The sequence below is a fragment of the Cavia porcellus genome, unplaced genomic scaffold, assembly GCF_034190915.1.
Source record: "Cavia porcellus strain 051 isolate PalLab524CR breed Dunkin Hartley unplaced genomic scaffold, mCavPor4.1 scaffold_1, whole genome shotgun sequence".
In the NCBI taxonomy this organism is placed as follows: Eukaryota; Metazoa; Chordata; class Mammalia; order Rodentia; family Caviidae; genus Cavia; species Cavia porcellus.
In genome coordinates this window covers 188,754,265-188,770,057 of record NW_026947484.1, presented here as the reverse complement: position 1 = coordinate 188,770,057, position 15,793 = coordinate 188,754,265, and the positions used below count along the sequence as shown (strand labels likewise).

At 45.2% G+C, this 15,793-nt stretch overlaps 1 protein-coding gene across 1 annotated transcript in view; it reads right to left on the bottom strand.

Annotated features, from left to right (window-relative positions):
• The window catches only part of Gabbr2 (gamma-aminobutyric acid type B receptor subunit 2), a 355,790-nt gene that overhangs the window by 168,591 nt on the left and 171,406 nt on the right, over positions 1 to 15,793 (bottom strand). The window contains exon 4 of the mRNA XM_063224805.1: positions 6,422 to 6,523. Within this exon, the coding sequence (XP_063080875.1) occupies positions 6,422 to 6,523 (102 nt within the window). The remainder of the gene's footprint in view (positions 1 to 6,421; positions 6,524 to 15,793) is intronic.

Genomic DNA, 15,793 nt, shown 5'->3' with positions numbered 1-15,793 from the left:
TCTGCACGAGACTGTGAAGGCAATTAATGCCACGTAATCGAACACTTAAAATGGTACATTTTGTTATGTGTATTTTACTACAATAAAAAATGGTAAAAGCTAGAATAGTACTATTATGCTTTCTTAATTTGGGTCAAAATGAACACAAAATAAAAAGGAGAGCAGGTAAGTGGCTCCTCCAACACGAGCAATGTGTTTACCGAAGGAGGGTGAGGTGGCTAGGGTCGGGAGCAGGCAGAGGGGAAGGCTTCTGTGATGTCCCACAGCTTCTTCAGCACCCTTTGATGATGCAGGTTTTGAGTCTGTGTTTGATTTTGCAAGATTTTTTTTAAAGTTCTTGTTCTTTCTATGAAAGTCTTTGGCCTCCACACTCCTGCTCTGAATTAGGGCAACTGCCTTTCACATCGCTGTTCCAGAAGGCAAGCACTGCAGGTCCAGAGTTGATATAATACACCCACCGTCTCCACCAGACCCAGAAAACACGGGTGACGAGCTGGGGTTCTTGAGAAAGGAAGCAACTGATGTGACAGAGCTGCCCACAAGCCCAGCAATGGCCTCTGTTTGGGGGCTTCCAAGCTGCAGACATTACAGCCCCTTGCGCAGGACAAGCTTTGAATAAACTTGGAAGACCCCTGGGCCTCCTTGCACAGAGATGGTACCGTTTCCCGATTTTCTGGGATGTAATCTTTGACGCATTTCTGCCAAATCAGCCTTATTATAAGTTCATTATTCAATTCTTCTCTGTTCTTCTTTTCGCCTGGGTGAGCTGTCCAAGACTGAGACAGGAATGTTATGTCTCCCAACACTATTGTGATTCTGCCAATTCCCCTTTGTGTTTCCAACAGGCTTTTCTTTATTTATTTCAGTGAGATGTAATTTAGAGCAATAATAGTCCATCCGCTTGTTATTCTGACAGCGATTTGTACATTGATGTATAGAAAATGATTCCTTAATTCTGTTGACTGCCTGTACCCTGAATCCTCTGTGGCTTGATACAGACACTAGGATTCTTTCTGCACTGTGGTTTTAGCAGACTTTCGTCCCCCCTCTTCTTACCTTCAACCATCAGGTATCACTTTGTCTATCACAAAGAGTTTTTCAAAACACAATCTGAGAGTCCTTGCCTTTTAATAGTGAGTTTGACCTATTTGAATTTATGATCAAAATCATTATATTCTCTCTGCAGTGATCTGGTTGGAGCTTTCTGGTTTTCATGTTTGTTTTATGTTTTGTTCTTTTTTTTATACACAGGCTAAATTTTTATTTGCTCTAATATTCCGTGTTTTAGTAGCTTCATATTTTGTTGGCTTAATAGTTTTACCAATGAGTTATTTAATGCATTCTTTAGCTTCTGTTTCTCTAATTATGAAACTAATGAGCAAAATGCCCTGTTTCATGTCCCTCTCCTACGTTAGACCAGGAGTTTAGTGCCCATTATTTAAAATTTACCTGCTCTGAGAATGTAATGTGTATTTTTACATCTCAGTTACTGTTATTATAATCTCTATTTTTATATTACATATAAAGTTACATGTAATTTGCCTTGGTAAACACTTTTTATAGCAATTATTATTATTTTTTTTTATTGGTACCAGGGATCGAACTATGCACTTGCAAGGCAGGCGCTTATGCCGCTGAGCAGAATCCCCAGCCTGTATAGCAATTATTTAGACCTTGTTCTCTTTCCACTGGTTCTGTGGTCCCTTCCTGACCATTTCTACCATGACCGTGGCTATAAAGTATACACTGCTCTCACTAGCTGACAGCCTTCAGCAGGGTACCTGGCTGGTACACGGCGTGAGCTTCACATACCACAGGATGTCTCCCAGGTGCTCTGTTGTCTCCGGGATTTAACACTGCAAGAAGTGAGAGGGGAGCCTGGTTTCTGTACCTTTGTAGAAAGTTTGTTTTGTTTTTTCCTCATCCAGATATTTGTAAGATTTCCCATTACGGTTTGTGTGCCAAAACATTTATCAAAATGTGTCTGGTTATAACTACACCAGTTCTGCTAGAATGCACTCAGACCAGCTAGTGAGTACGCAGTCTTCACATTTCTGTATAAACTTTTGCATTATTTTTGCTGATCTGACAGGTATCAAAGTTCATGTTGATTCTATATTAAGGATTTTGCAGTTCAAAGATGATTAAATATTGCCACTTTCATATAATTCAATCTACCAGGTTTGTCATTAATCCACTTAAATTTGTTTGCTGTTTTTTAAAAGTAATCTTCTTATTTGAGAACAGTTTTAAATATACAGAAAAATTGTAATGATAGTGTAGAGCAGTGGTGGCGAACCTATGGCACGCAGCAGGTTGTTACCACTGAAAGCTCTAAAGGGTCGCCATCACTAGTACAGAGATTTCCTACATGTCCCTCACCCAGTTTTTCCTCCTATTAACATGTTATGCTGTCATGGTGCCTTAGTGATAATCAACGAACCAACATCAATACACCACTATTAAATAAAGCCCATCATTTACTTGAATTTCCAAAATCCTTAGTTTTTTCTATAATGTCCTTTTTCAACTTTTCGGTCTTGCTCGGGAGATTACATTTTATCTAGTTGTTTTAGGCCCTTGGGCTCCTGTTAGCTCAAACATTTCTTGTTTTTAATAACCTAGATGGTACTGAAGAGGATGCATCTTACATTTTGTAGACTGGCTTGCAGGTGGAATTCGGCTGGTGTTTTTTCGTTACGAGACTGGGGTTGTGCATTTGGGGAGGAAGACTGAGGTTAAAGTGCCATTTCCACATGTCATATCCAGGGTTCTGGCAGTGCTGAATATTGCTGACCTTGATAGCTTGGTAGGCTCAGAGTCTGTCAGGCTTCTCTACTGGCACGGACTATGCTTTCTGTAGGGAAGTAATTTAAGAAATGGGTGCTTACATTTGATTCCTTGGGGGCACAAACGACCTATGTAAGTTATTTGGAATTCTGCTACATGAGAGATTTGTCTATTCTCTCCCATTTAAGCATAGAATTGAGGGAATATTTATTTCATACTTTTGGTTACGTTCCAACACTACTTTTATTTCATGTATATAGAGACAGAGTCTTGCTCTGTAGTCCAGGCTTGAATTCACAGTCCTCCTGACTCAGACTCCCAAGTGCAGGGATTTTAGGTGTGAACAACCATGCCTGGTTTTCCAACATTGATTTTCATTTTATTGCTCAAATGTTCCGGCTTTGGCCATCGGAAACTCTTTAGTTGGCTCTTGGGTCCCCTTGAGCCACCCCTGCTGGTGTGTGGTGTGATGGTTATTTTGGGCACTTTCTTACTTTCTGACACTACCAGATGCTAAAGAATCTTCTTGCATATTTCCAGCTCCATAGAATCAGCCCCTTCTTCCTGCTTCCTTTGATTAGAAAATACTATTCAAAGTCAAACTCTTGTTGCTATTGCGCTATTTTGCTCTTGAGCTGGATTCTGTTTTGTGTCTTGGTTTCTTCTTAGGGTCGCACTTTTCCTGTATCCATTACTGTTACCTTTTCTTCTACTGGACTTGTCTCTGGCCAATTCCTCCAAATTTGGAGAAAATCTACCTTATTGATTTTTATTTTGCTTGACATGAACTCTGCTCCCAACTGCCTCTAATGCAGATTCCTGTTCTGCTACCTAATACTTAGGTTTTCTTCCTTGTCCTCTGCACCTCCTTCTCCATACTGACCCACAATAAAGCAGACACTTTCTTTTATTCTGCACTTCCCAGGACTTACCACCCTTTCTTTCCTGAGTACTTTGTTCATGTGTCTCCCTTGCTTTGTCTATCCAGATTCTGAACTTCATTAGTGCCCAAGCCATAGAATGTTGGTTAGGTTTGGTTTCAGGTGATGGTAAACAAATGGCGACCCACAAAGGCAGAAATTCTGCCTCCTGGAGTCACATTCCAGTGGGAAGGGACAGACACCAAAGCAGTGTAGTAAAGTGGATACTATGTCTCACATAATGGGAATGAATTCCAAACCCCGAGAACCTCAGAATGTGTGTGCCCTTATTTGGAAACAAGGTTGCTGCAGATGTAATTAGATAGGGTGAGGCCATATTGGAACATGGTGGGCTCTTAATCCACCAAATTCACTAGTGTGCTAAAAAGGGAAGGATGTGAAAAGAAGGGGAGAAAGGTCCTCAGAGGCAGATGCTGATGTTACGCAGCCAAGGGCTGCCAGGGCCTGTGGGGATGCCAGAGGCCAAGAGAAAGGCGTGGAAGAGCCCAGGGCCCTCAACAGGGCATGGTCCTGCCCGCACCTTGATCTCCAGCATTGGGACAGAATATATTTTTATAGCATTAAGCCACTTAGCTTGTGGCCCTTTGCTACAACAGTCCCAGGAGAAGAACAGAAGTCAATCCATGAAATGGAGAAAATTAGCAGAAAGGAAAAAGTGGGCATTTGAGGAACAAGGATTTTAATTTTAAATAAAGCATCAGGGGAGGCCTCTGTGACAAGGGAATGACTAAGACAAGACTCCAAAAGAGTGCAAGAAGGAGCCAGGTGGGTATATGAAGGAAGAGTCTTTGTGTGGGGAGCCTTGTCCAGCAGATAGCACGGCTGTCCCCAGCCCTGCGCTCTGGGCTGCAGAATCCTGGAATCCTTTCTCAGGATCCCCCGGGCAGTGGGGCCAGCTGGGCGGTGGCATCATCCAGGCCTGGTTTGAATTCTAGCCTGCCACTCCTCAATGGCTGCCATTGGGGGCTTCCTTCACCACCTTGACCCTCAATCTCCACCAAAAAAGCTCTGTCCATTGGAAGGCATTGGAAAGGATGGAATGAAGGAGTGGAGGTCAAGGGTGCCACCCCAGACCTGACCCTGGTCCAGTGCCAGCTATTTTGGTCATTGTTTTCATCATCATTTACGATCCTCCTACTTTGGTTCATCAGGTTGGGTGAGGAACAGACCGTCTGGTTTATTCTCATTTTCTTGCAGCCTTTCAACTAGAACCTTTGCCCCACGTACAAACACTCTTTAAACCCGAAAGCCCTCAGAACTCTGCTGGGCCTTGGAGACCAGGAGCTATTTCAAGTGTTCACCCTGGGGAGACACCCTGCATGTTGCAGGAGAATTTCAGCACAGCACCGGTCTCTCCAGCTTGGCCACTCACCCTTGAGTCTTCCAGTCCCATACTGCCAGGCTGCAACTTGGACAGCTGTGGACCGCAGAGGAAAAGCTTGGGTAGAGCCAGCCCACCACCTAGACTGTCCACAGGCTCCCCCTGCTGCCGCTTGCTCCTGCAGAGTCCCCCAGAGCTGACCTATGACCAGAGGCCCCATGAATGCCCAGAAGAGGACAGTGTTTCTTCCCTTATTCCCTGCCTCTGGCTTGGGAATCCCTCTGCAGCTGAGGGATTTGGAAGCGACAGCCTCAAACTGCCATCTGCTCTGACTGATATAGGCTGGGACCTGTCCAAGTCAGAAGGGACACACCAACAGTTGGCATCTGGGGTCTCCAAGTCGATGGCATCAGAGGAGAGTATGAGGGAATGGAAGAGAAAGAAGTCCACAGTTCTGAAGACACCTGTGGAAGCCTCCAGGAGCTCCCCATGGCCCTGGAGTAAAAGACCAAATGTCTTAGCTCAGCATTCATGGCTCCTGGGAACTCCAAGCTCCAGCCTCAGCGTCTTTCCTCTCCACCTCCCTGCTACAGCGGGCTCCACGGAATTCCTCTGGCTCCCAAGCAGAGGCATAGGCCAGCCTGCACTCTGATCCGCATCCCTCCCCTGCCCTTTTGTGCAACCTGCCTGGCTGGAATACTGTCCCCTTTTTGGAAACTTCCCTGAACCCTCTCCGCAGGTGGAATGAGTCACTTCCTGCCTTTGTTCCCTGGGCCCTTTGTTCCAGGTTCCTCTGAGAGGTGTCTGTCTTGCTCGCCATGCTGTGAGCCACCTAAGGACAAGGTCTAATGGTGGATGGTGTCCAAGAGCCCAGGGGAGGGGCTGGCACATAAAATGCATTTGAGAAAGTTCATGCAAAGAATGGGTAAATGAAAGTTAGAGATTTGTTTACAACCAGAGGAAATTCAAATTGACCCTTTCTGTTCCTCAGTGAGTGTCACCAGATGGGATCAGGAGTCTGGGCTTTCAGTCCCAACAGTACATCTTTGCTGTGGATTTTGGGTAAGGCAGCTCCTCTGTCAAACCCACCTCAACACAGATGATGACTTGTGCTATGCTCCTTCCTGATGAGGCTAAAGGAGAAACTTCTGTTGAAGCTCTAGGGCATGCCGCACCTGGCATCAGTACCCTTACCCAGGCTAGGACAGCAAGCAAAGGGTTAAGCCCTGGAAAGCCAGGGCCTGGAGGCTTCAACTAAGCCTGAGAGCCAAGGATGATATGAACTTGGGGTTAATAGTGAAGGGATTTGTGGAACCCAAAAGCATCACCATCAGCCACGCATCGCCAGCCCCAAGCAAACCGTACCTACCTTGAGCTTTTTGACGCTGGTGCAGGGGTCATTGGAGAAGCTCTCAGTGTCTGAAATCTCGATGTCCTCACCATATAGAACCCCAGTCAGGTCGTTCCTCACCTGTTGGCAAAGAGAAGGCAGAGTGTGAGTGTGCTGGTGGTTTCAGAAAGAGCTGTCAAGCAAGGTCATTTTGGGGAAGTGGTTCAAGCGGACAGCACAATTTTCTCCACTCCACTGGTAACATGAAGGGAGTGTCCATGACAGACACCTGGACAGGAGGAAGGAACCTGCTAAAGTTGCTTGTGGTTCTCCTTGGACAGACTAAGGAACCAATGCTTCCCCAACACATCATCCTGTCCCCCACATCAGGTTCTCGAATAATGTCTTTGTTCTTATTTTGCATTATGAATTTGCGATATTACTTCATTTTTAGGCCAAAGAAATAGCCAAGACCTTGAGAGCGATAATGCAGAATAGAACAAAGAATCAAGAGGTATGGCATTTGCCTGTTAGGTTCTGATACACAGAGTAACTGACATCTGTGTGCCTGGAAAGCAGAAGACTACAAACTCCAGGGCACCAGGACCTGCCCATGTATGAAACAGCCAGTGGGGAAAGATGTCAGAGAGCGAGGAGACTGTGGCAAACTAGTGACCACACTCCTTCTAAAGACACTTGTCATTCAGTTGTCATGCCCGGGCCCAGGATCGCATCCTTTGCAGGGGGTGGGGGGGGGACAAATCAGAAAAACCCCTCACATTTCTCAGTGTTGATACTATTTTTGGGTTCATTTATTTGTTTGTTTGTTTTATAACATAGGAGCCAACTGAATAAATCTGAAGCCCGTGTCTGGCCTGCAGCAATGGCTGGGCACCCTGGGCCATGCATCAGTGGAAACTGGACTGTGTATTTTAGCAGAAAGAGCTGTGTGTGTGTGGGGGGGGGAGGAATCCAGCTTCCTCTTCCTGCTCTGTCACTAATTTGCTTGTGACTCTGATCTATCTATGACCTTCTGTGTCCCTGAGCCTCAGTTTCTTCTTAAGATAATTCTTACAAGCATTTCTCATTCACCACCAGGGATAGCTATTATTAAAAAACAGAGAACAACAAGTGTCTGCAAGGATGCAAAAAAAAAAGCAGAACCTTTGCAAATTGCCAGTGGGAATGTAAAATGGTACAGCATTCTGGAAAACAGAATGGCAGCTTCTCAAGAAATTAAACAAAGAATTACCAAATGATCCAGCAATTCCATTTCTGAGTATCTACACAAAAGAAGTGAAATCAGGGACTTGAATAGATATTTGTTCATAGCACTATTATTCACAGATGCCAAAAGGTGGAAACAACCCAAACGTCTATTGATGGGAGGGAGAGTAAACAAATTCTGGTCTATACATACAGCTGAATATTGTTCAGCCTTAAAAAGGAATGGGATTCAGATACATGCTGTAATGTGGATGAACCTGGAGGATATTATGCTACGTAAGAAAAGGAGACATAAAAAGAGAAAGGTTGTATGATTCCAATGATATAAGGTACCCGGAATAGTTAAATCATGGAGACAGAAAACAGAACAGTGGTTGCCAGGTGCTGGGGGCAGGAGGGGGTGGGAAGTCTTTAATAGAAACAGAATCTCAGCTTGGGATGATGAAAAAGTTCTGGAAACGGATAATAGTGAATGTTGTGTAACAATGTGAATGTGCTTAATATTACTGAATGGTACACTTGAAAATGGTCAAAATGGTAAATTTTATGTTATGGATATTTTGCCACAATAAAAAGGCATCTCTCATTCCAGCAGTCAGCAGATCCTTCTAATGTATATATCAAAGTGTTTTGAGTAATCTGGCCCTAAATGTTACTGGCCACCAGGAAGCCACCACCAAGGAATGGTAACAAAGGAGAAGCCAGTGGGAGCTGCCATATTTTATTTCTTTAAAAGAAACAGGAAAGCAAACGGAGCAAAATGTGAACATTTATTAATTCCAGCTAGCAAGTCCTTGTGAGTTTATTTTATTCTGTGCTTTTTTGAATGCTTGAAATAGTTTTTGATAAATGTCTTGTAAAAGAAAGAAAGTGTCACTGACAGGATGAATATTGTCCACCTATAGTTTTCCTTCGAGTTTGATGGAAGATTGGGAATTAGTTGACCGAAGAGAGTTGCCTTTACCATTAGAGTTTATTTCTGCCACTTCAGTCCTTTTAGGGTGCAAGTGAGATCGCAGGATCGGTTGTGTGTGTCCTGAGGGTGCAGCAGAGTGACAGCACAGTGTTTAAACACAGAACTTGTCCACATGCATCCCAGCTGGACGGCAACCCAGCTCATGCACCAGTCAAAGGGCAGGCACAGCCACACCCTGGCTGTCTACCTGCTCGGTCCTCACATCTAGAGAAACCACTTAGTTTCTCTCGAGTCTCTGTCTTTTCACCTGAATAATGGGCACAAAGTGGTAAGTAACTCATAGGGCTGATTCAAGACCTAGCAGAAATATTGAGGGTATTCAATGGCTTTGGAAATTTTTGGAATATGGTTTAAAGGTTGAAATGATCATTCATAAGGCATAAGGCACCAATTAGAGCTTGGAGGAGCTATGTGTGTGTGGTTGGTGTGTATATGAAAACTATACTATAAATATAGCAGCATAAAGTATTGTATAGGCAATCAGAACCAAAATAAACAGAACACCCAAAAGGCCGTGTCACCCACCCCTAATTTCACAGATGAAGAAACATAAGGGTGATTCCCAGTCCAGTGCTCTTCCTACTCTCCTGGGATGGCACTTCTGGACCTTGCCAAATGTGGACATTTCCAAGGCCCAGTGAACCAGAAGAGGCCAGAACAGATGGTCAGTGCCATCAGTCACTTGCTGCCCATCACGCCAACACAAGGAGTCTGCACTCGGCTCGTGTGTGTACTCTAATGGATTTCTCAGGGACGGTGGACAGAGTACATCAGCAATAAATGGCTGAAGAAACTGAAGCATGGGGAAAACGTGATTGATCTTCCTCACAAGGAAAAGTCGACCCTTTCATATACAGACAGAATGACCCTTCAGCGCACTTGTGAACAACTTACCTAGTAACCTGCAAACACCTGGGGTTTGTTCTAGACCTGTAGTTAGCCTGTTCTGTGGAGCCAATGTCTGATAACAGTTTACTCGATGCTGCATTTCTGTGTTTGCATATGTCTACATCATAAAAGCAAAAACATATTCCTCTAGGAAATAAGTAATCCAAAACCCCAAGAAAACAAAAGTATAGATATTGTTATGGTTTAAAGTTGAATTGTCTCATGAAGATTCATGTACTAGAGGTTTGGCCCCAGTGCAGCAAGGTTCAGAGTTTGGACCTAGAGGTGACTGTGTCAGAGCGGTGCTAACCTTACCCATGGCTTAATCCATGGACGAGTTCATAGCCAGGGCTGGGAGGAGGCGGGCCCAGTGGAGGTGGTGGGGCCCTGCGGCAGGTTTGGAAGGAATACATTGCTCTCAGCCCCTTGCTCTCTGGCTCCTTTCCTGTCTCGCTGCCTCCTGGCTGCCATGAGGCGAGCAGCTTTCCTGATGCACATCCTTCTGCAGTGATGTTTCTGCCTTACCACAGGCCTAGATGCAATGGAGCAAAGTGCCCATGGACCGAATCCTCTGAAACTATGAGTCAAAATAAGTGTTTCCTCCTTGAAGTCATTGTTTTCAAGTATTGGGTCACAGCATCAGAAAGTGACACAGATGCTCTTTAACTTATAATAGGGTTACATTTGAATAAATCCTTCAGAAGTTCAAAACAGCCTAAGTAAAAAAATGGATTGAATACACCTAGTTCTCTGAGCATCCTTGCTTGCTAGACAGAACACTATATAGTGTCAGCTGTGTCCTGTCCTGTGATCACATGGCTCATGGGGCACTGCCACTTCCCTACATGATATCACACTAATATCACTAGAAAAAATCCAAAATTAAAACTTCCAAGCATGGCTTCTACTTAATGGGAATCATTTTGTTCTTTATTTGTTTGTTTGTGACAGAATCTTGTCTTATAGTAAATGCTGGTCTTGGACTTATTGTAGAGTCCAGGCTAGCCTTGAACTCGTAGCAGTCTCACAGGAGGCTGAGTACTGGGAGTACAGGCATGTGCCACACGCCTGGTGTGAATCACTTTTGCACCACTACCAACTCCCCAAATAGTCATCCAAACCATCTCAAGTTGGGAACCATCTGTATTCTCTCACAGCCACATTCAAGCAAAGCCAGGGTCCCCTGGGGTCTGTTTTGCATGTGGGGCTCAGTGAGCAGCCATCAGGAGTTTGCTTTGCTGACAGGCCCAGGGCAGCAAAAGGAGGGAGCCAGGAGGGATGGAGGAGATGGGTGCTGATGGGCAGAAGAGGGAGTCAGAGAAGGCTGCCTTATTTCCTGGAAGTGAGACCAGGGATGTGGAAAGCCATCAACAGCTACTCAAGACTGCAGAAAGGGAGTGAGGAGGCTGGGGTTGCCATAAACCCAGGCCTCCAGGCCAGCCTCAGGAACGTCTTCATCTTAGAACAGAGAATCTAAGCCCAGTCACAGGAACAAACCCTCAAGAGCCACAGAAGTCATTTGGCACCACTGAAAAGAAGGAGGTGGGGGCAGAGGCACAGGAAAAAACAATGTGTATGAGGAGGCTTGAAGGCAACAACTGTTAACCCTCCTTAAGAATGCATGAGAGCTGTGGCTGTGAGGTGATACCAGGATGTGCTGGAACAAGCCCTGCAGGTGGTTTGATGCATGCTCAATCTTGTGATCTGCTGTCCTAAAGGCAACCAGATAAATGAAATAAGCCATCAATGATGATGTGAAAATAAAATTTTAGCCACCTGCCCTCTACTGTGATTAGGAGACCGGGATGCATTAATAAAGCTATTGTCAAAAAAATGAATAGGACCAGGAACCACATTTGAAAATGCATCACTTTTGGAATGAAGGAGGGGATATCACTTCTCTGATCCCTTTCAGGTCACACCTGGGCTCAGTTCTGATCACCTTTTTATGAGGGATAGTGATAAAGTGTCTCATGCTCAGAGGAGTCATTCATGTGGGAAGGACAAGAACGCGGACCCACAGAAGGGCCAGTTGAGGACTATAAGGGTCACAAAGGGTAACCAAGAACTCCTGAGGTTCCTGGGCAGCTTAAGAATTGAAGATCCCAAGGCAAGAATGTTCACATTTGAACTCAGACTTCAAGCTCTAGGGAAGGCCAACACTCTGCAAGACGCTGAAGAGAGCTAAGAATCAGCTATGGCTCCAGGGAAAGCCAGGAGTGGTGGGGATGGCCCTGCCTTTGCTCAACAGGGTAAACACCGCCAGGTCAGATCCGTATCTCAACATCCAGCACATCTATCCACCACTTCCCTCCCATTTGTGTGAGGAGGCTAACAGGACCTGTCGCTCCAATGAGGTTGTTAAGGTGGCCTTGCTCCTCCAGCTGACTAAGTGCAAACCTCCATCCACACGCTAAGCATGGAAACATGCAGCTGATCTCTATCCACACCTGGCAAGATGTCAGGGGAGGAGTAGAGGGAGAGAGGAAGAGGAGAACAGCAGAAAAGTGGAAGCCATGGAATTGTGTCTGCAAGGCAGTGGTGGTGGGTGGAGCATGTGGGAGCCGGCTCAGCACAAAGAAGTCCATGTGATGCATTTTAATGCAGGTCACTTGTCCCATGAGGTCACCATGCCTAAGAACTGACACAATGCCACAGCACCTGCATGGCCTCTTCTGCTCTGAGGCTTGTGTCTCAGTGGACATTGCTGGCTCTACCCTCTGTCTGGAAGTCTCACAGACCCTTATCAAACTGCTGCATTGCCCTCGCCTATTGTCATGTCAGTCTATGGTCTCCAGACGTGTGGTCTTTGCTTTGGGGTCTACAGGTCCTGCCAGGTTCTTTTCCCCTGCCACTCTCTGCTGTCTGCAGGTAGGATCAATGAAGTCCCCATTTGGGGCCTGAGTACCCTTGTCCTCCTTCCAGGTGATTTAAAGAATCTGAGGTCAGGAGCTGAGGGTGCAGAGCCCTGCTGGCCTGGCAGAGGACCTTTGTGGAGCTCAGGATCTCAGTTTGGCTTCGTGCTTCACTCCCAGGGCTGTAGTTCCATCTCACCATCAGTGACTGCCTGACTTCTGGGCTTCCGTACTTCCTGGAAAGCCATCTACTGCCGTACATTTTAAAGAATGTGATCTGTTTGCTTCCACCCATCTCATTCATTCATTTCCTTACTCATTCATGATATCAGTGTCTCTTTTGTTGCAGGCACTGTGTGAGATAGTACTAGGCCTCTATTATGAAGTAAAAATATTTATTATTCATTGCCACGGATCTCTGTCTAGTGAGGGTAAGGAACATCCATCAGATGATGAATGGTGAGTGTAACTGGAGAGATGCAGGCTCTCCAGTTCAGGAGCATGCTTATAGTAGAGTCTATAACAGAGTTAGAAGTAGGCCAAGAGGTGTAATGAGGAAAAGGATGTCAGCCTGACGAGCAGCATGTGCAAAAGTCCTGTAATGGAGGGAAGCAGTAGATTAACTAAAGGAATATTATAGTTAGAGTCAAAGCAGAGCCCAAAGGAAGGGGGTGGGGAAGACATTACAGTGAAATGAGGATAACAGATGGGGTAGACCACATAGGCCTTACGATTTATATTAAAGATTCTGGTTTTGATCCTAAGCACAATGGAAAACTATAATGAGGTACTGCGTGAGAGGGCAAGGCAATTAGAGCTGTGTTTTGAAATAACTCAGGCTTCCATGGGGTCAGTGGACGGGAAGGCTGCAGGGGGCCATAGCATCAATCCAGGCAAGAGATTCCGGAGGTCAGATGAAGAATGAATGGTAGAGGTGCATGAAACGACCAACCAGGAGAAGCATTTGGGGCAAGTAAGAATCTGTATTAGTCTTTCATTGCTGTGTAACAAAATGTTTCAAAACTTAGCAGCTGAACCAGGTAAACACCTATGATCTCTCCATGCATGAAGAATGGGGGGCTCCAGCTCTAGCTCATTTGTTGTAAGAGGTTGTAGAGAAGATGCTACAGGAGCTGCCTGAAGCCTGCATCTGAGAAACACCTGGGGATGCCCATGACCTCCTCAACCAATCAGAAGCTCCTGGGTAGGACCCAGGTGTCAGTGGTAATCGTCAGGTAATTCCAATGTTCGGCTAACGTTGATAACCACAGATTTTAGGGGTAAAACCAACAGAACTGTCACACTCCCGGCCAGCTGGCCAGCCTGCTGAAAACCGCAAGTCTCTGTCCCCGCTTTCTTCAGGTCCAGGTCACCATCTTTCCCCAAACCTGGGTCCTATCCTCCCTTGCCTGCCCCACCCAGCAGGTATGGCTCATCTTGAATCCCAGATCCTTCTATTTCCACACCCTACACCATTAACAGATCCTGACCATGTCAGGAGGGAGACTAGAAACACGACAAGGAGGGAGAAGGACATAAGGAAATAAAACTAAGAAAGGAAGAAGAGAAAAGCAGAAGCAAGATAGTATTTTAGTGACAAGTTACCAAGTTCAGGCCATGTGTCCCAAGTGCAGCCAGTGACTGGAGGTTTCGAAGAGCTTCAGAGACCTCTGCGACCACGGTTCCCTGGACACCTTTCCTAATGAGGCCACAGTACCAGCTAAGGGGTCCTCCAGCTAGGTAGAGATCCAGGTGAAGCTAGGTAGAGACCTAGGTAGGTCTCTGGTAGAGATCAGCTAGATAGAGACCTAGGTGAAGATGAGGGGAACCAGGCCCGTGCCAAATGCACTCTACAACACTTCAAAAATTCTAATTAGGTTACAAAATGAACTTGAGAGCAGAGCGAATTCCCAAGCTCTCCTAAGAAAGCTAGGTAACCTACTTTGTTATTCAAATGCACCCACTATATATAGCTCTGACTTGTGCAAATGTCACTCCTCTTACCTGACTAAAGGGTATAATTATAGATTTACTTCTATTCATTCATGAAATGTGTCTTCACTTGATTAAACAGTTCATTCAACTAAAATCCATTAAAATATGGAACATGTTAAAATGTGGCTCTTTAGAGGCAGAGGGCATCAATGTAGTTAAGATGCTAATTAGGATAAACAGGCATTTGAAACACTCAAATCTTTGAATAATTCAGGTCACTTTTACTGAGGCTCCATCTCCCCAGGAACCACCATTAATTTAAGCTAATTAAAAAATTAGCCTAGAGAAGAGAAGACCAAATCAGGAAGTGATGCCCAACTTCAAACCTAGAAGAGCTGTCACTGGGAAGCTCTCATGGGACGCCTGGTTGTGGGCACCCCTGTGGCAGTGGAGGAACCAAGAGCAGATGGTTCAAGAAAGCAGATCTTGACCCAAAGCCAAAAAAACTTTCTAATGACAGAAAAGGTGGTTTTGGTAGGTACTGAGCTCTCCACTATCAGAGGCATGTAGGCCGAGGCTGGTTGGGGTGCTGGAGAGGGGCTTCCTCTTCCATCACCAAAGCCTGGGATTGCAGGAGAGCATTTACAAAATCTCACTGGCCTCATCTTTTTTTTAATTTAAAAGCTGCTGAAGAAATTCTGTCCAGCTCTGAAATTTTTCAAAGATTTGGGGCGTGTACCTCACTGCTCGTAACCTTCTCTATGGGGTTGCATTCCCGCCTTTCCCAACCTGTTGAACATTTATTGAGGAAGGTGGTTCTATTGAAAAAATGAAACCACCTAATTTTCATATTTCTGCAAATAAATGAGCTTTTAATAATCTATAACTAGAGTTGAACATAAATGAAAAAAATCTTTAAAGGACACGAGTGTAAGTAATTAGGCATCTGACCTGTGCGTGGGTTACACCCGTGACCTACGTGGAGCCGCTTCCACTGATGTGCACCTGTGTGAGATATTTGCACGTTCACAGTGAGGAGCACAAGGGTTGAATGGTGATCCCAAAAGACAGGTCCAAGTTCTAGCCCTCAAAACCTGTGAAACAGACCATACTTGGAAAAAGTATCTTTGCAGATGCAATTAAGTAAATGATCTTGAGACTGCACTGGAAAATTACAGTGTCAAGCATCCTTATAAGCGGAAGGCTGAGAGAGATTTGGGCAGGGGACAGAAGGGAAAAGGCCATGTGAAGACAGGTAGTGGACAGCCAAAACTGGACAAGGGAAGAGTTCTCTGGCAACTTCAGAAGCAGCATGGACCCACTGACAGGCATTCTGACTCAAGACCTCTGTCACCTAGGACTGGGAAGCATACATTTCTGTTGTTTTAAGCCACCTAGTTTGTGGTGATTTCTTAGGGCAGTTACAGGAAATGCACACCTGGGGCCTTCTGATCCAAACCACATCCTTGCGGAGAAGCCTGGCTTCCTGTGCAGTACAGATCCTCACGTTCCATGCCAAAGCTTTCAAGA